The sequence below is a fragment of the Astyanax mexicanus genome, chromosome 4 (genome assembly GCF_023375975.1).
Source record: "Astyanax mexicanus isolate ESR-SI-001 chromosome 4, AstMex3_surface, whole genome shotgun sequence".
Classification (NCBI taxonomy): domain Eukaryota; kingdom Metazoa; phylum Chordata; class Actinopteri; order Characiformes; family Acestrorhamphidae; genus Astyanax; species Astyanax mexicanus.
This window is the reverse complement of record NC_064411.1, coordinates 55,247,501-55,267,978: the sequence shown is the minus strand read 5'-3', so window position 1 is coordinate 55,267,978 and position 20,478 is coordinate 55,247,501. Positions and strand designations below refer to the sequence as shown.

Sequence of the window (20,478 nt, the reverse complement as noted above, 5' to 3'; positions counted from 1 at the left end):
AGGAAACGGGCCGCAAATGGCCCGCGGGCTGTAGTTTGGACACCCCTGGTCTATTATGTACAGGCTTGTCACAATAATCAAATTATCGACTTATCGTTCAATAAATTGCTAACTTCAATCTTTTTAATAATCGTGATATCGTCTATTGTATTTGCACTTACAAAATGCATTTACATATATTGTGACTGAGGGCGTGGCTGCAGTGACTTGGTAGTGCGGAAGCACAGCGAGACACAGACACAGGGAGTAAATGAACTTAATACCTTTATTTAAACTAACTTAAAGAAACATAGTAACGGCCCAGTGCGGCTCTAGTTGCTTAACTTTCGTGTCTATGAGGTTCGTGTTGCTTCAGCCTTTCATTCACCTTTGCGTATCTCTCGAGTAAGGGCTGAGGCAAAGTCTTTATGCTGGTCCAATGCGAGCCAGCTGGGACAGACCGGGGCTGCACGTCATGGTATATATATACACACATATATGTACACTGCAATTTTGGTGCTGACTTTTAGATGGTTGTCGTTAAACACCGTTTTGCGGAGCCGGCCAAAAGTCGCTGAGGCATATAGAGAACAGTCAGAAGAGTTCAGAAGAGTGTCGAGCCAAGATAGGTGAACTGGTGGACATGACTGAGTGGACTTCCCATCATATGAAAGCTGGGTGGTGTGAAAGGTTGGGTGCAGAATTGAGTCATGACTTTTCTTAATGTTAACTTGTAGACCTAAAGATTGATATAAGCTGGATATGGTATCTAAAGCATGCTGCATGGAGTCTGTGTCATCTGCACATTGAAGTTCATGGATCTGGCATCAGTTCACTGAACTACAGAGGTGAAAATGGTCTAAGGGTACAAACGAACAAGAGTCTGTTTAAACCGGACCAAATAGTGCTGGTGTGAAAACACCCTCAGATTGTGCTGATCTGGTTCTCCAAATGTGGACCATAATGGCGCTTCCTCTGTCAGTAGATGTAAGGATCAGCAGGATCACGGAGAGCAGACAGGAAGGAGTGGTCAGCAGCAGAGAGGCTGGGAGTTTTACGGTAAGCTACTGAACACTGTCTAACTGTAACAGCAGCTGCACTCTAATCCTCAGCCCGTCAGATCGAACCCTGATCAGAGAAAACATCAGATGGCAATCGGCCAAAGGCTTATAGAGCTCAAAGTGCATTAACTTCCTCCATCACCACTCTGTACTGCAGCCTGAGCAGCGCAGTGCGGTCTCAATAATAAATAAAGCATGAAATACTATATCTGTGTGGAAATGACTGGCTGAAAATGAAAAATACTATTGCTCTTCCTTTCCTGGAGCGGTCCTGATGAGTGCCAGTTCCACCATTATAATGCTTTTGATGGTCTTTGTGGCGACTGCACTTGAGGATACTTTCAAAGAGCTTAAACTCTACCTCTTCACTACTTTAGAACTGATGCTCTTAAACACTTTATTAAGAGACAAGTAGTTCAAGTAATTAACTCTTGATGAGTTCAGCACAGCTGTTAACTGAAAGCCTGAATTCCAGGTGACTCTACCTCATAAAACTGACTGAGACAATTAATGCCAAGATGTGCAAAACTGTCTCTATCTGAACAAGAGGTGCTGATTTGTAGAACATAAAATATGAAACATATTCTGGATGTTGGATAAGCATGGTTCTTTAGCTTCCATGGGGAATGGCAAAAGTCATGGGACACTATATGTAGTACATATTTCCTCTTAACTAAACCACATGTATTCAAGCAAAACCTCTTATTTATTTATTATTATTTTGTTATTAATGTACTAAACATATACAGTTAATGGTATGTAGGTTTGGAGGGTCTGCTGCTGCTGTTTTAAGATGCTCTACAGCTCTCAGAATATCAGTTTATATAGATAAGAGAGAGAGATGGTGTGAGATGATGTTTATAGAGATATGATAGAGATGGTGTGATATTAAGTGAGAAACCACAGTCTAAAGCAGCAAGGTGAGATATAAAGTTTTGACTCTGCTGCTATAGAAGCTGTAGATGTACCTCAGTATGGTGCTGGTCACTCTGCTGCTGCAGCTGCTGCTGTAGAGCGCTGACCGTCGCCTGCAGCCGAGCCTCGTCCTGCAGCCGCCGCTGCTCACCTGCGCTCACCTGATCCTGCAGACGCTGCAGCTCAGCTTCCTACACAATAACATTTTATATTAATTTAACTTTCAACAGCGAGAAAATACACTTACAACATACTAACACAGCAATACTGAACATTTCATACTGGATACTGAATTATTCAAAGAGAAAACTAAAAATTTTATACTAGATATTGAATAATTCATAGTGGATACTGAATAATTCATAGTGAATGTTGAATAATTCCGAGTGGATACTCAATAATTCAGAGTAGATACTGAGTAACTAATAGTGGAGGCTGGATAGTTCATAGTAGAAACTAAATAATTTATAACAGATACTGAGCAGTTAATAGTGGGTGGTGAACTATTTATAGTAGATACTGCATAATTCATGGTGGATGCTGGATAATTCATAATGGATATTGAATAACTCAAGGTGGATCCTGGAAATGGTATAGTGGATACTGAAAAATTAATAGTAGATACTAAATAATTCACAGAAGATACTGGACAATTCATAGTGGATACTGAATAATGTATAGTGGATACAAAATAATTAATAGTAGATATTGAACAATTTATAATGGATACTGAATAAATTATAGTAGATACTGAATAATCCACAATGTATGCTGGATAATTCATAGTGGATGCTGGATAACGCATAGTACATACTGAATGATTCATAGCGGATGCTGAATAATTCATGGAAGATACTGCACAATTCATAGTGGAAACTGAATAATTCATAATGGATACTAAACTATTCATAGTGGATACTTATTCATTTCTAGTAGATACTGAATAATACATAGTAGATCCTTAAAAATTCAGTTTATTCTATATAATGTATAGTAAAAATGAATCAATTAATGGTAGATAAATTATTCATAGTGGACAATAAACAATTCATTCAGTCATAGATACAGAAGCAGTAGCAGATATTGAGTAACTAACTTAACACTGAATAATTTACTCCATAGAAGATACTGAATTCATAGCAGGCTGAATAATAAACTATTAACTTTAATAAAGTATTAAAAAAGTTTTAAGACAGTGCGGGTGGAATAAAAGCCTACAGTATAAATGGCAGAATGAGCATGTGCAGTAAAATATATGTGTATTTATGCCTGTGTGTATCTGACCTTGTTCCTGGTCTGCTGAGTGACATCATTCAGCTGCCTGCTCAGCCAATCACAGCGAGCGAGAGCGTCCTGCAGCTCCTGCGCAGTCTTCTGCAGCTGCTCACCACACACACGCAGCTGCTGACTGTACTCCACAGCAGCCTGAACGCACACGCACAGAACCACACACGCACACATACTTTACAGTGGGTAGTAAATAATGCATATTCAACACTAAATTGTGCAAAGCTAATACATATTTGAAAGTAAATAGATACTGAATAATGTATTGTAGATACAGAATAATCCATAGTAAAACTTGAATTATACATAGTAGATTATAATAGATTTTGTATAATTCATAGTGGATTATTAAAATCTGTGGTATACAGTGAATAGCTCTATTTGAGTAATGTTCTAATCCATATTATGAGAAAAAATGAAGGTCAGTCAATCCGAAAAAGAAGAATTTCAAGTGCAGTCACCACAAAGACCATCAACAAAATTGTCCTTCAAGCTACATTATTAATATATTTAAAAAGGCCTATAGTTACTGCTCTGCTACGTATCTGGAGTTTTGCTGTTTGTTTTTATACAAGCAAAATAGAAAAACAACAGCACTCATACAGTGAGGAACAGCAGCAGGAGCTCCTCAGATAATAATCCAGTGTATTAGCTTCATCATTATAATGATGAAACTGGCACTCATCAGAAACGCTTTAGAAAAGGAAGAGCAAGAGTTGCCAGCCTCAGAAACTGCAAGTTAAAAGCTCCCCAGATAAATAAGAGCACCTAAATGCTTCTCCACAGAGTATTTTGGTTTGTTTAACAGTAGTTTTAAGTTTTTACATGATTCCTTATATATTTCTTCATAATCTGCATCATTTTACTATTCCTTTACTATGTAAGAAAAGAATATATAAAAAAAAAAACAATAAATGAGAAGAGGTATATTAGAATTATATATATATATATATTTTGCGATGCACCTGTAAAAGCTATAAAAACAGAAGCACTAGGTAAGTAAACATTTACACACTGACTTACGACATAGCTAATAATTTTCTTGCAGCCTCTACAGCACACACTACCTCCTCACAGGTAAATAGAAATCCCTATTTCCCTATTAATGATTAATCAAAAACGAATATAATGCCTCTGACCCTCTGCTGCTCCTCAAACCTCACATTAAATACAGAAACCACACTGATTACAACAGAAATACTGCAGGAAAAGCGTTACCCAACACTGTAGCTCCGCCCACATCTCACCTTTAGCAGGTTGTAGTGCTGGGTGGTACGACCAAAAATGTATATTACAGTATTTTTTTTTTAATTCTGAAGGTTTTACAGTATATCACAGTATTTTTATTATTTATTTATTTATTATTTTATTTATTTATTTATTTTCTTTTTTTTTTCTGCATGACTGGGCTTTAATATAGGTTTGTGAGTTACTGTACTGTTAGAAGAACATATAATATAAAACACTAAGGCTTCAAATTAAGACTTTTATTACTATTGGATTTACTTTGTCCCACAAAATATATACACAATATATGAAGAAATCAGACTTTATTATCATAAAAACAGCTAAAGAACGTAAACAATAGACTTTAAAGAGATACGTCTTTAACAACTTTAACATGACTTTCTTTACAAAACTAATATTCTTTAAATAGTTCCTTAAACACTATAAATAGACCTAAAATACTTAATATTTAAGTATTTAAAAGAGATATTTCTCATAAGATCTACTGCACAAGTAAGACAATCTTAATATCAAGTTACAATATTTTATTATTGAAAAAAACATTAGAGTCCACAATTATTAATATATATATACAGTATTAATATATTTAAACAAGGATATAGTTACTGCTCTTTAAGTTTTTTGCACCTCATATCCAGAGTTTTAGGGAGTTTTATCGCTTGTGGATTGATTGCAAAAAATCCTTTCCTCTCTTTCTCTCTAAAAAAAAAAGTAAATAATTGCTGTTTGCTGTGGATTTTCTATTTTACTCAGATAAAAACACTCATACAGTGAGAAACAGCAGCAGGAGCTCCTCAGATAAAGTGCTCTTCTTATTTTTCTCTAGGCAGGACAGAGCTGATCTACGATCACTCCAGTGTGTTAGCTTGTAATTCTAACTGGCTAGCATTAGCTAGTGAGCTGTATCTGCTTCTTTGGCGGCACTGTTCTACACGGTTCTCCGCAGCGCCTCTAGTGGTTTGGTGCAGCTGAGATTTCAGGCTATAGTTACTACTCTTGAAGTTTCCAGTTCGGATAAAAACACTCATATAGTGAGGAACAGCAGCAGGAGCTCCTCAGATAAAGTTCTGTTCTAATTTTTTTCCAGGCAGGACGGAGCGGGATGAGTGTTTTACTCCAGTGAGTTAGCTTGTTACGATAACTGGCTTGCATTAGTTAGTGAGCTGCGTCTGCTTCTTTGGTGGTGCTGTTCTATGCAGAGCTCCGCAGTGCCTCTAGTGGTATGGTGGTATGAAGGTATGTGAAAAATGCATACCAGTTTTAGTTTAGCCTCCGGTATAACAGATGAACAGGTGAACAGGTATACCGCCCAGCACTAGCGGGTTGTATTTCAGGTTTTAAAGTGCACATATCACACCCAGCTCATAACTAACCTTCTCCAGATCCTCCTTCCCCTGCAGCTGAGATTTCACTACATCCAGACTCTCGCTCAGGAACTCCACCTGCACACACACACACACACACACACACACACATAAATCACTACTCTTTCGCTGTTTGGAGGTGAGTATATCGGACTGTAGCCTGCTGCTAACCCCAGCTAGCACTGCTGGAGCAGCATTAGCATTACCCACTAACTGCGCTAAAGTCTAGGTCTTTCGTCATTCAGAGGAGAGTATATCGGACTTTAGTCTGCACGTTTACAGTGTTAGAACAAGCTACGTGGGACGAACCGCTAGCTTATACCGCTCTGGCTTACCGGAACGGTCAGTGTTCCTAGCGTTAACCGCGACTAGACGCTAATGCTGCTGAACCCAGCCTTAGTGTAAATCTGGAAATCTAAGCTTACTGTAAATAAGGAGAGAAATGTGTGTAGATTAACATCTACACTTGTTTGACTTACGGTTTTATTTATTAAGCTTAGCTTTGAATAAGTTCCTGAATTAGAAGGGGAACAATGCGACACCCCTGTTCCTTACTAGTGTCGCCTTATAATCCGGTGTGCCTTATAGTGCAATAAAAGGTATTCAGAAGCACTGTTGCTATTTAAACCAAGCAGGTGGAAGGTGTGAAAATAGACTGTTGGTGGGGTGTAAGTTAGCAATGAGCATCATGACACACCTTGTGCAGGGTGTAAGATAGGGCCCGTTATGTTAATTTATTGCATAATTAAGTTTAGAGCAGCAAATTTTGTATAAAAGTCACTATGGCAGTAGATTCCTCTTTAAAAAATCACAATAAATATATAGTATGGTGAAAACATTTTAATATACTGAATAAAACACACTTTTTATCATATCTCCCAGCTGTAAACATGGAAAAAAATTGAATTTAATTGCATATAGGCAACTAGGGTTATATGAATAACACATTACACACATAGGAGACTTGTGGGAGTATACCTCTTTATCTTTATCTTTAAGCTTTTTCTCCGTCTTCTCCAGAATGTCCTGCAGATGCTCCACCTTCCTGTCCATCTCCAGCTTTTTCTCCTTAATGGCCACGTCCAGCTGCCCCAGCTAAAGGAGGAGATCACACAAACAAAACACACAAAAGTTTTTCTCTCTATTTCTTTATTTAATGTATTTTCTACATTGTAGATTAATATTAAAGACATGGACACAGTTAAGGGACACATACGGATTTATGTATTAAACAGTAAATAAAAGTGTGTTTTTCCTCCACATTAATCCCCTGATCTAAACCTGATGAACTGAGATGGTGATTTGAGGTGATTTAATTGGGATGAGCTGGAGCTTCTTTCACAGTGTGAAGGAAAAGCAGCAACTATTGTTCAGCACCTCCAGGAACTCCTTCCTTCAAGATGCTGAGAAAACTATTCCAGGTGACTCTCCCTCATGAAGGCACTGAGATTAAAATAATTAAAAACCAAGAGTCTTCAGATCTGTCCTCAAAGATTAATGTGGTACTTAGAAGAATCTAAAGTAGAATAAAAGAGATTCTGGTTTATTTAACACTCTTTGTTTAAAAACAGTGTTAAATGGTAGTTTGTTCCAAACTACCTTCTACTACCAGATCAGGAGAATCTCTCGCTATCTTTAATAAACTCCTGAAGACAGAGCTCTTCAAAGAGCACTTACTCTCCTAACACCTCTAACTAACTACCTTCTACTACCAGATCAGGAGAATCTCTCACTATCTTTAATAAACTCCTGAAGACAGAGCTCTTCAAAGAGCTCTTACTCTCCTAACACCTCTAACTAACTACCTTCTACTACCAGATCAGGAGAATCTCTCACTATCTTTAATAAACTCCTGAAGACAGAGCTCTTCAAAGAGCACCTACTCTCCTAACACCTCTAACTAACTACCTTCTACTACCAGATCAGGAGAATCTCTCACTATCTTTAATAAACTCCTGAAGACTGAGCTCTTCAAAGAGCACTTACTCTCCTAACACCTCTAACTAACTACCTTCTACTACCAGATCAGGAGAATCTCTCAATATCTTTAATAAACTCCTGAAGACAGAGCTCTTCAAAGAGCACTTACTCTCCTAACACCTCTAACACACTAACTACTTCTAACCTCATTTCCTTCTTCCCCTCCTTCACTCCTCTATCCTATTATTTCCCTCTGACCTCCTTAAGGCCCTATCTATAGATGCTTTATTTTTAACTTCTATTATTTTTGTACTTAACCTCTTCTATTATTTGCACTTCAATATTGTAAGTCGCTTTGGACAAAAGCGTCTGCCAAATGTAATGTAATGTAATGTAATGTAATGTAATGTAATGTAATGTAATGTAATAAGTAATTCAGCATGTGTTCCTGTAGATCTTCAATATTAAATGTACAATGTAAAAAATCATAAAAATAAAGAAAACACACTAAATTGAAGGAGCTGTGTCCAAACGTTTGAGTGGTACAAGATTCAAGATTCAAAGAGTCTTGTGCACAGTAAGAAACAAGTTTCCTCGTACAATGAAATTCTTTCTTTGCTCCTCGTCAAGTATACCACAAAGATAAAAGTAGAAAATATACATAAAGAAAGAAATACACTAACAAAATATAAATATTAAATTGGTGTTAAATTTGCATCCAGGATGGAAATATATACATGATAAGAGTAATGTGTCATGGATATTACTTACAAGTAAGTACATGATTATCTACAGCAGTGGAATATGAAAAAAGTGCAAAAACTTCAGTAAACTTGCAGTAAAGTGAGCATGTGCCTCTGAGAAATGTCCTTAAAATGGTTATTTCTGTATACATATTACACATTAAGCATTATACATGCTCGTTGTGTGTGTGTGTGTGTGTGTGTGTGTGTGTTGATACCAGCTGTGCTCTCTGCTGCAGCTCCCCCTGTCGTTCCTTTAGTGCAGTGTCCATATCCAACACTTCATTATTCCTCTCCTCCAGCTCCCTCTTACTCTCCCTGCCAACACACATACACACACGATTTTATATATATATATATATATATATATATATATATATATATATATATTATTCTTCTATAAACTACGAACAACATTTCTCCCAATTTCCACATAAGAATATTCTCATTTAGAGCATTTATTTACAGAAAATGAGAAATGGCTGAAATAACAAACAAAAAAAGATGCAGAGCTTTCAGACCTCAAATAATGCAAACAAAAACAAACAAGTTCATATTCATAAAGTTTTAAGAGTCAGAAATCCAGAAATATTTGGTGGAATAACCCTGATGGTTTTTAATCACAGTTTTTTTTCATGCATCTTGGCATCATGTTCTCCTCCACCAGTCTTACACACTGCTTTTGGATGACTTTATGCTGCTTTACTCCTGGTGCAAAAATTCAAGCAGTTCAGATTGGTGTGATGGCTTGTGACCAACTTACATCTTACATGATTACATTCTAATGTTTTTTTTTTTCCTTAAAGCTAAAGGTGGTCCAACCAAATATTAGTGTGTGACCTTTTTTTTTGGCCAGGAAGTGTATACACCCAGTATCATTTTCTATACTCTAATCAATGAGTATATATACACATATATAAAGATTGCATTCTTAATATTATGACTCAAGACCGATTTCTGCCTAAATATCCTGCATTTTAGAAGAAAATGTTTGTATTTGTTAACAGTTTTTTCCAATATTTCTTCTTATTACCCTACTTTCTTCTAAATACGACCATTTAAAAAAAAAGCTGTTTTTTTAAGTTGTCAGGAGATCTTCCAGAAAAGATCAGGGGTCCTATTTTAGTGATCTATAGCGCTCTGGTCAATTGCATATCGTGCAGCTTGATTTAGGGCGTGTCGGTGCATTTTTGGTATCCTGAGGGCACAAAAAATAATAATAATAAAAAAATAAAAAATACACCTTGTGCAGCTCAAAATGAGCAAAACTCATGTACTAATTCTCTTAATTAATCATCATGGGTGTGGTTAATTTTTTATGCGCAACATAAAATAATAAACCAATCAGTGTGCCAGTTGTCATTCCCTTTAAGAGCCGGGTGAGCTCTGACTTTGGCACGTCTGCATCTTAACAGCGCGGCGCTTTTGTGCGTCTCAGCAGAGACAGATACTGAGCGGCTTTACACTGTGAAGAAACACCAGCAGCTCATTTAAGGGAACAGCAACGTTATTTTATTCTTTATTCTGTTTATTGTTGAGTTTATAGTTGAGTTTGCAGAGCATCCATGTTTGTGTGTGTGTTTAATAATATAAGAATGGACTCTTGTCAGGGTTTTAATCAGTCAGTGGAGCACCTGTGTTTTTTTCCGCCACCAAAATATATAGCAGCAATATTTCTGATATTAGATTTAGTTGTTGAAGTCTCTACTGCGTTTTTATTATTGATTGGTTGTTTTATATGGGAATTAAATTAATGAACAGTCCACTGAAGGGAAATAAGGGTGGGTTGTAGTTCAATATTATGATGAATATGAACTTTTGTTAAATAGCTTTTCTCCATTCTCCCCCAGCATTCAGAAATACAGTGCTTTTATTCAATGCTCCCAACAGGCCACAATGCTAGTGGTATTATTGGGAATATTTATGGGCATCAGTGAGAAAATGTGCTTTTTTGTACATCAGTGTGAAGAACTATTGCAGTGCTGCAGCTGGAAAAGCTGTAATAAAAAACAACTAAAATAACTCAAAATACAATCCAGTAACAGTTAAAAAAATAATAATAACTGATGGTTTATCTTCATCAGCATAAAAAAGAAAACCTCACATTTATAGAAAATACACATTTATGCATTTTAAATGAAATATTACAACTTATTACAATCTGTTCAGGTCAAACGAAATACAAAACACAGAAATAAAGACACAATAATAGTATTATAACAGTCATAATTTAAAATATTAATAATAATCATCATTACCACAGTTGCTTCAGTGCACTATATAAACACCTATGATTCTTAACACTGAAAAATATCAATTATTGTAGCTTATATTACTAAAATCATAAAGTGCTCATCATAAAATTATTAAAAAACGTGTTTGTCCCTTCATGATTTCTTTTTTTTTTTTTTTTTTTTACATATTTGTCTTTTAAATGTTTCAGTTCGTCAAACAAGTGTAAATATTAATCAAAGACAAAAGAAGTAAATATATATTTTTTTTTCAATGAAGGTTATTATTATTAAGGAAGAAAACATATTTTTTTTATTTTTTTTTTTTATTAAGAACAGGTGTGGCAGTAATCAGGTCTGTGGTCTGTGGGCACGGTTAAAGAAATTTAACTCAGGTGTGATAAAAACAAAGTTAAGTTATGTTTTAAACACTTTTTCACATAGAATGATGTAGGTTTGGATTGTTTTTCTCTCTTACTAATGAAAACTTTCATTTAAAAACTGCATTTTGTGTGTAGTTGTGTTTTTTTCGATTAATATTTAAGTTAGTTTGATGATCTGAAAGATGTAAGAGTGAGAAACATGTATATATATATATAAAAAAAAAGAAATCATGAAAGGGAAATACACCTTTTCACAATACTGTATGATTATTATATCTATATAATATTATTCCACTCTTCATTCAATCCATTCAGTCCACAAATAAAAAAAAAAGATAATGACTGTGATGTCACTTTAAATAACAGCTTAGCCCCACCCATTCACACAAATTATTTCACACAGTGATTTCAGCTTGGCTCACATGCTCCTCCCCCAGATGCTAAAGGGGTGGGGCCTCACCTGAGCTCAGCAGCGAGCTGGTCGATGGTGGTCTGCCGCTGCTCTGAGGTCAGCTGGGTTCGCTGCAGGACGTCTCGCAGCTCCTGCAGGTGATCCATGGTGTCCACCAGCTCCCCTCGCACCGTCTGCAGCTGCCCCTCCAGCAGCTGCGCCCTCTGCAGGGAGTTCCTCCGGTCCATCTCACTGCGGTGGAGCTTCTCCTCCAGATCATTCACTGATTCATATAAAACAATCAATCAAACACACACAGGAGATACATTTACAGCCCAGATTTAAACCTTTAAGATCTGATTTAGAGAGATTTTGAGAGTAAAATGCAAAGCGCAGCGACTAGGTTCCGATACAGCAGCTCACAGACGCAGCCTTGTGCTGATCCACATCACCCTAGGAGTGATGAGGGGAAAGAAAGAGCGCCATCTACTGTACCCACCCAGAGAGAGTAAGACCCATCATGCTTTCTCAGGGCTCAGGTAGCTGATGATGGCAAGCTGCATGACTGGGATTCGAACCAGAAATCTACTAATTGTAGTCGCAGAGCTTTAGACCGCTGCACTATGTGGGATTCCGAATTCAAAATTTTTCTGCTGGAAAATGAAATTGAAAATGCGATCTCCATAAAAGTTGACGGTGGGCCAATGTTTTCTCCCACTGGCATTAAAAATGCACCAACTGATGAAATTTAATGCAATTTAACGAAAATTTATAGGTAAATTAAGACATTTTTAAGACATTTAGGACCCGCAGGAACCCTGGTACCATTCTGACCTTTTACTAGACAAATTCCCAACAGAATTAATTTATCTGACCACATTTTTTAAATGATTATTTTATTTATTAAAGGAAAAACAGCGATCTCTCGATCATAGCGGCAACGCTTTAGATCGCTGGACCACTCAGATCGCAGAAATTTAACATTTTCCTGCTGGAAAACAAAATCTCCATCTCCATGAAGTTGTCAATTGTAGCGACAATAGTAAGGAACAAGGGTGTCACCATGTTTCCCTTCTAATTTAGCAGGTCTTGCCGCTGGTAAACTAAACAATTTATTTGGGTGAGTAAAGTGCTTCTCTTTATTTACAGTAACCTTAGATTTCCAGATTAACACTAAGGCTGGGTGCAGCAGCATTCGCATTTGCATTAGCGTTGCTAACTAACTGCTAGCGCTAGCCACAGTTAGCAGCTAATGCTGCCCAATGGCACTACACTGAGGAATCTTGAGTGTTACAGTAAGCCAGGGTGACATCTCTTAACGGCAAAAGAGATAGCGCTTAGCGTGGTTAGCGGCTAATGCTAATACTGCTTTAGTCTCGGTGCTGGAGAAACTTTACTGAAAGTCCTGTATAACTCTGTACTTCAGTGGAGTGGCTTTACTGCTCCTTAATACCTGACTGATAGAATTCTTACATAAGGAGCACTGATGATTTTTGGGAAAATTAAACGATTTTAAGTGCGATAAATACGGTAATTTATTAGTTCCTGTAAACTTTTATCTACCTTCTGCATATCACTGCAATCCCACACTTTCCAAATCTTCTGGTGAGTAATAAGTAGCATGTTTATAAGCTGTGTAATAAATGATTTATACCCATTTCGCTCTTCTTGTCCAGCAGCCCCCTGGTCTCCTGCAGCACCTCCTCCATCTGGCTGAGCTGAGAGGCTTTAGCACTGCTGTCTCTCCTCAGTCTCAGCAGCTCCTTCTCCATCTCCGAGAGCTCCCCTCGACACGTATTCATCTCCGAGCTCAGCTGCCTGCAGAACACACACACACATATATACATATATATAATAATATATATAATATAATCATTTAATCACTATATTTCACTCTTTGCTGATCAGTTTCAGCACCTAAAGAACACGGCTCTAAAGATCTCCAGGTTTGCAGCTGAAGGTATAACAAGTCAGTCCAGGTTAGAAGGTCCAGAAACTGTGGAGAACCTGTGGAGAACCCTTAAAGGAACCTGTAAAGCCTCTCCAAGCGCTGTACAAGTCAGAATACCATAGCACATCAGTGAACAGCTCTGTATTTATAGCAGCCCACAGTACAGCAGAGGAAGAAGGAGAACAGGGGAGGGACTGGCTGTGGATACAAAGGGTCATCAGCTCCAGATCTTCTCACACAGTCATAAGACTCAGTCTGGAACACCCTGAGGATAAAACACACTCTCAGAGACCTAAATATGTCCGGTTCAGAACATCCTCACCCTCAGAACTCAATCAATCTACACAGGGTTCCTGCACCACTTTTAAAAAGTCAAATTTAATGCTTTAAATGCCTCAATAAATATCATTTAAGACCCAAAAATGTACTCATAATTTCTTTACTTCTCTCCTGGGTAACACTAGTATGTCTAGTATGTTAGCTAACTCACTGCTATTGTTAGCTAGCTTGCCAGCCTTAGTTCTATCCCTGGTAATGTTAGTTAGCTCGTTTAAGCTAGCTAAACTTAGTAGGTTAGCTAGCTTGCTCCAAAAAGTTAATATGTTAGCTAACTCGCCACTAAAATGTTTGCCGCTAGGGTTAGTAGCTATTATTATTTATTAGGTATTATTAGTTATTAATTAGTTATTAATAGTTATTATTTTCTTAGTTCTATCCCTAGTAATGTTAGCTAGCTTGTTTAAGCTAGCTACAGTTAGTATGTTAGCTAACTCGCTGCTAAAGTCCAAAAATGTAATTCCTACAGCACATTTACAGTACATTTAAGACAATTTAAGACTTTTTAAGGACCCACAGGAACCCTGGTACAATTCTGACCTTTCACTGGACAAATTCCCAACAGAACGGCCATTTAATTTATTAAGGGAAGAAAAACTATCCAAACCAATGTAGCCCTGTGCAAGAAAAGGTGTGTTTCACTACTAACCACAACCAGGCTACCAGACCTGTCGAATCAAGAAATCACTTAAATAGAACCTGTTTGACAGCATAAAGCAGATAAAAGATCTCAAAAAGCAGCACATTATTATACCCTCATCTGAAGAAATTCAATAACAGATGAGAAAACAAAGACATTAATCATCTCTCAGTCTGGAAAAGGTTATAAAGTTATTTCTAAAGCTTTGGGACTCCAGGGAACCACAGTAAGAGCTATTATTCACTAATGGAAATTACTCCAAAAGGGCATGAACAACTCATCCAGGAGTTCACAAAAGAACCCAGATAATAATTTTGGCTAAGTTTACATTACAAGCCACATTGCTTGAATCCTATTGTTAGCTCAGATGAGATTTGTATCTGTATCTGTGTGTAATGTGAACGAATCTGTCACTGAATCGTTTCACATGCTGCACATTGATACCTGTATAAACGTCTCCTTCTTCACCACCAACAAAAACCCTCATATTAGAGAGAGGAGAGACTCGTAGCTTTATAAAGGGTTATAAATGGATGAGTTAGCAGCTCATATGTGGAGCATCTTTTGCTGGAGTGGAGAGTAAACAGCTGATCTGAAGTTCATGCTCAGGTTGAGGAGGTGTAAAAATGGCCAGGCGGTTTGCTTTTGCTGTTTTTTTGCAGCTATAGCTGCACAGCTGCACCAAGAGATACAGTGTGGGTACGAGAGAGAAACACGTATTGCTAATGCTAATGCGTAAAAGCAAAAAGACGCATGAATTCAGATTTGACCGTTCACATTCATGTCGCATGTCTATGGATTGGATACATATCCGATTTATATGAAAGAGTTTCAAATATGATTTGAAAAAATCTGATTTGGCACATTCACACAGCCATGAAAAAAATCAGATCTAAGCCACTTTGAGCAAAAAAAAAAACAAACAAAAAAAATCACATGAACACATGAATATTCCTTAATCTTAAGGCATTCCACTGTAGCTCTGGCTGTATGTATAGGGTCATCGTCTTGCCGGATGGTCCTTCATTTGGAGCAGTTAGAGTTGTATGAATACTAGGGCTGTGACGATAATTTTATTACCGCAATACCGCGGTTATGGGACGTCACCGCGGTGATGAGCTCATTACCGTCATTACCGCATTTTTTTATGGCTGTCAAATCTGATTGACTGCGTTTTGAGCGGTAGTAAAATGCTCCATATAAGCACAACTGTGGTGAATTCAGTATTAATATGTCAAGTGTAAGTCCTACACTATAGGGCTGTGCAATATATCAAATACATTTTGATCGCGATAGATATTGGTGTCAAACGATCTCAAAATTCATAATATCGAATATAAAATTTTTTGTCATTTATCTGTGCTGCCGCTGCACTGGCGCGGCGGCGAATGGGTTAAGCAAAACGCGGTGCGTGGTACTCATTGAGGCCAGAACAGCTCTGGAGTCTCCTGCTCACTTCGTCTCCATTGAGGCTGCTGAAGAGAGTGAAGATTAGCAGCACTAATATTGGCTCGGAAATGGAAGCTACAGGGCAGGCTCAGTAAGTTGAGAAAAAAGGAAGAAAAAGACTCAGAACAGAAGAGAATCATCTGCAAGATTTGCCGGAAAGTGGTGTCTGCACCTCTCGCCAACACATCAAACTAATTCACCCACCTCAAAGTAAACCATAGAGCCATGTAAGGTGTTCCGTGGTCACATTTTGAGAAAGTAAAATATATTAATTCATTGTCTGGCTGCTGGCTGTTCTGCGTGAGCACCGCGGAGAACGCGCGGCATTGCGCCTCAGTCTTGGTAAAAAATAGTAAGGTTGGTTGAAGTGTAGTTCAAACAGCAAAGCAATGATATAAAACTATAACCACCATCTTTACTGAAATGTTGTTATCTGACCAAGTCTGAGGTAAAGTGCGCTGCGCCTTGTCTCTTTCACAGCACGCTGAACTGAGTTCAGAACCGCTACAAATATAACCATATAAAACTCAGTTCAGATAAATAAACTTCAGATGAGTAAGGACACGTAAAGTGAAACAAAAATTGTCAAACATAAAGGACAGGTTTCTATTATTTTAAAATGGAACTAATGTATTTTTTTGGTCGGTTGTCTCTTGCGAGCCGATTTCTTAACGTCACGACATTTTAATCAACATATTATATGACGCGGGTCCCGTCAGGATATCTTGCGGCACAGACAGAACTGAATTGTTATTGGCGGGAACAGGAGTTTAATCAATCCAGAGGATGTGGGAGCACATTAATAAATAGTTAAGAAAATTGTAATAATCACGCAGTGATTCTCATGCACGCAACAAAAAAACCCTAAGCACAAAAAAGGAGCGGAGAATGGACCGACACGCGCACACACACACCGATTTTTTTTTGTAATGTGGTAAGAAACGTGACCGCACTATTCAGCGCGGTTTTAATAAATATTTTTTTTTAATTTTAAGCACTAAATGTAATTTATTAAATTTATTTAGGACCGCGGGGCAGGTGCGGCAAAACTGTGTATGTGGCGGGCTGATGCGGGATTTTTTTTGCGGAACGGTAACGGGACAAAAAAGAAATGATGTCTGAATTAATTTCCTCCAATCGAATATAATTTAACATGGTTTAAGAATATAAAATAATTTATAAACAAACGAAATATTTAATATTGAGCTAATAGCCCAAGTGCAAAAATACAAAATCTGTAATACTCTGCACTGCACAATTCAAACGAAATAGCCGTAACGCAGCTGCGCTCCTGCCCTGCGATGCAGCCGAAGCCTGGTGTGAGGCAGCAGAAATTCTGGGGTGAAAACTACATAACTACACAACATAAGGAGACATAATGCACTCCAAATATTCAGGAGGGAAGTGAAATAAATGATACTGTACAGATATAATCTGTATCTAGTAGATATTTAATGAGAAATAAGAAGAGTGTGAATAAAAAAAAAACAGACGCCTATCACAGACTTCTTGAGCCTTGAGCCCGAACGGCCCGAGGAAAGGGGTGAGAAATATATTTTTTTCGGGGCCGGGGGTCAGTGGAAAATTTTGCTGTGGATTAATTCGTCTTTTTTTTTTAAACGAATATTAGAATATTCGCTACCAATTACTGCCGAATATCCTGAGCTCAAAACCGCTATTCGGGCCAGCCCTAAAATAGATCTATGGATGGAGAAGGGGGAGGCGGACAAGCTCCTCCTTCAAAAAGTCTGCTCGGAAAAAGACAGGTTAGCTGTACAATGACGAATTATACAGGCAGCATATGTTCACTTGTTATGCTGTATTTATGGTTTATGTAGAGGTTGTGTGTAGGCTGTATGGTTTGAAGAATAAAGATTTGTTACCAATAAATTTGTGGTGTTTTTTTTTTTTTTTTTTGTTTTTGTTTTTGTTTTTGTTTTGGGGTCTCGCGGTTAACCGCAATATCGCGGTGATGCGTCAGTTTTTTACCGCGGTTATAAAAAATCAATACCGCCCCAGCCCTAATGAATACGTCTGTAAGCCACAGTACAGTATGAAATACTCTTACGTTATAGATGAAGAGAATTCAGTGGCCTGTTTCTGCTTCTTCTGCACCTCCTGCCGGACCTCCTCCACCTCCTCCTCCTTCTTCCTCAGCTCCTCCATCCGGGCAGAGCGCTCCCGCTCCAGCTGAGATACCTAAAGCAGGAAACAGGTCACATTATCTCCAGATCTTTCTGCAGACCTGAGAGGCTCCATTCATTCGATGAATCATTCTATTAATACATAAATAAACACATCTGTCTGTCTGACTGTCTGTCTGTTTGCTGTTTAATAAATTACAGTAAACAACCCTTGGCTACTGTTTCAGGTTAACCTACTTCAGATCATCTGCTGGTGTTGATCCACTGTGTTATATTATCATTTTCAGCATTTCATTTCATTTTCCAGCAGGACTTGGCACACTGCCCACACTGCCAAAAGTACCAGTTGGTCTAATGTGCTATATTCTAATTTGTGTAATTTCTTCTCATAATGTACAGTAATGTACAGATATCACACATATCACATCAAACAGCCGGACTTATCTTATGTTTTCTAACCAGCACAGTTACAGTTAGCATTTACCATTTTGGGCTTCATAATAAAAGCCCCTGGGCAGAAAATATAAATGAAAAAAAATTTGTTTACAATTTTAGTCAATACAGTTATTGATTTTAGTAAAGAACATACAGGTCTAATTGTTATTCCACCATTTTGGCCTTCATAATAAAAGCCCCCAGGGCAGATGATATGCTTACTAAAATCAATGATTGTATTAACAAAAAGTAATAGTAAAGAACATATGGGCTTTAATTGCTATCCTACCGTTTTGGGCTTTATAATAAAAACCCCAGGGCAGATATACATTAAAATATTTTACATTTAAATCAAAGATTGTATTGACTAAAATTATAAATAAATCTTTTTTAGTATTATTTAGACCAAACTGTTGATCCAAATATGGCCAGATATCTAAATTCTGTTAATATTTCTTTAATATTAGGTGTTATAAGCAGGGCTGGTATACTTTATTATTACAGAGCAGTTTATTTCAGCAATTTATGTAAAATGTATTCGACTGTAGTTACCCTTTAAGACATATTTGAGTAGTGTAGAATCTCATGAAAATAACCTCTGGTTTGTAGGGTTTTGATCAATTAATCTACTGACTGCAAAGTAGATTACTACAAAGGCTACAAAGGCCATAATAATTCATACATGTGGTGAAAAGCAATTTGTTGGTGTGGCATATTTCATAAAAGGGTAATCAGTAAAGATTTCCATGACTTACTCAATTACTTACAGTAGTTTATTGCATCTGTAATGCTGAAACTATATTTTAGGTAAATGTATATAGTCAATAAAATTGTGGTTACAGATTCCAGCATACAGTTTACAGTCCCTTCCAAATACATCTATATAATATATGAGTTAACGTTTTAATGATATTTAATTTTTTTGAGATGCACTAGTATTTAACATATAAAGCCAACAGGATGACTGTTCTTCAGAACTCAAGTGCACAAAACAATGAATGAGTCCTTTTAGATCATTCTTTATATAAAATGTACAGCTGGAAAAGTCGGCTACCCTCGAGTGCACACTTATAATACACACTATTATTGTCCCATTTAGCTGTGAGCAGCCCCAGTTAAAGAAGCAGAAAGAGCATGTGAGCTACAAACTAAGATCAGCGGAGGTCAGATCAGCGTGTTTTCTACTTCCAGGCCTGAAGGTTCTGCTATTAGTGAAAAAACAAGTTCACTCTGCTCTGGAGGAGCAGGTCTTTACTTTTAACTATGGTAAAATAAAACATGTATTAACATGTATTAAAAAGGGCAAGGTCAAATTATAGTAAAACGCCATTTTAGTCTGCTGGATGCGAACCTCAGAAAGTACACAGGAGGATTAGCCAGCAGACTTCGTCTGAGGGAGGCATCTGTACCTACTGTTGGTAGGAAGTCAGCAGATGAGGGAGATTTTAGTACTTTGAAATAATTTGAGAGTTTTGTGTTTCTATTGCAGTTGAGTATGATCTAGTTTGTTTGTGTTTTGCTTTTTAGCACAAGCTAACCCTAACATGTGGTAGGTAAAAGTGACAAGTAATACTTTGTAGCGCCACTTTTTGCTGCGATTACAGCTGCAAGTCGCTTGTAGTTTGTCTCCATCAGTTTTGCACATCAAGAAACTAAACTTTTTGCCCATTCTTCCTTATAAAACAGGCTGGAGCTCAGGAAGGTTGGATGGAGAGCTTTGGTTTGTGAAAAGCAGTTTTTTTTTTAGCTCTTTCCACAGATTCTCCACTGGATTCAGGTCTGAACTTTGACTTGACCATTCGAACACCTGGATACGTTTATTTGTGAACCGATCCATTGTAGATTTAGCTTTATGTCTTGGGTCATTGTCTTGCTGGAAGGTAAATCTCCGCCCCAGTCTCAGGTCTTTTACAGACTCCAACATGTTTTCTTCTTCCAGAATGCTCCTGTATTTGACTCCGACCATCTTCCCATCAATTTTAACCATCTTCCCTTTGATGC

At 37.4% G+C, this 20,478-nt stretch overlaps 1 protein-coding gene across 3 annotated transcripts in view; it reads right to left on the bottom strand.

Annotated features, from left to right (window-relative positions):
• Positions 1-20,478, bottom strand: part of ccdc18 (coiled-coil domain containing 18) — a 51,810-nt gene that overhangs the window by 8,431 nt on the left and 22,901 nt on the right. For 2 of the 3 annotated variants that reach the window (XM_049476623.1, XM_022678589.2), the window contains exons 18-25: positions 17,967-18,097; positions 13,177-13,340; positions 11,592-11,805; positions 8,736-8,835; positions 6,833-6,949; positions 5,864-5,932; positions 3,240-3,380; positions 2,009-2,146 (exon numbers count right to left, since the gene is read on the bottom strand). In XM_049476623.1, the coding sequence (XP_049332580.1) occupies positions 2,009-2,146; positions 3,240-3,380; positions 5,864-5,932; positions 6,833-6,949; positions 8,736-8,835; positions 11,592-11,805; positions 13,177-13,340; positions 17,967-18,097 (1,074 nt within the window). The remainder of the gene's footprint in view (positions 1-2,008; positions 2,147-3,239; positions 3,381-5,863; positions 5,933-6,832; positions 6,950-8,735; positions 8,836-11,591; positions 11,806-13,176; positions 13,341-17,966; positions 18,098-20,478) is intronic. The other variant, XM_049476624.1, reaches the window with a different exon arrangement.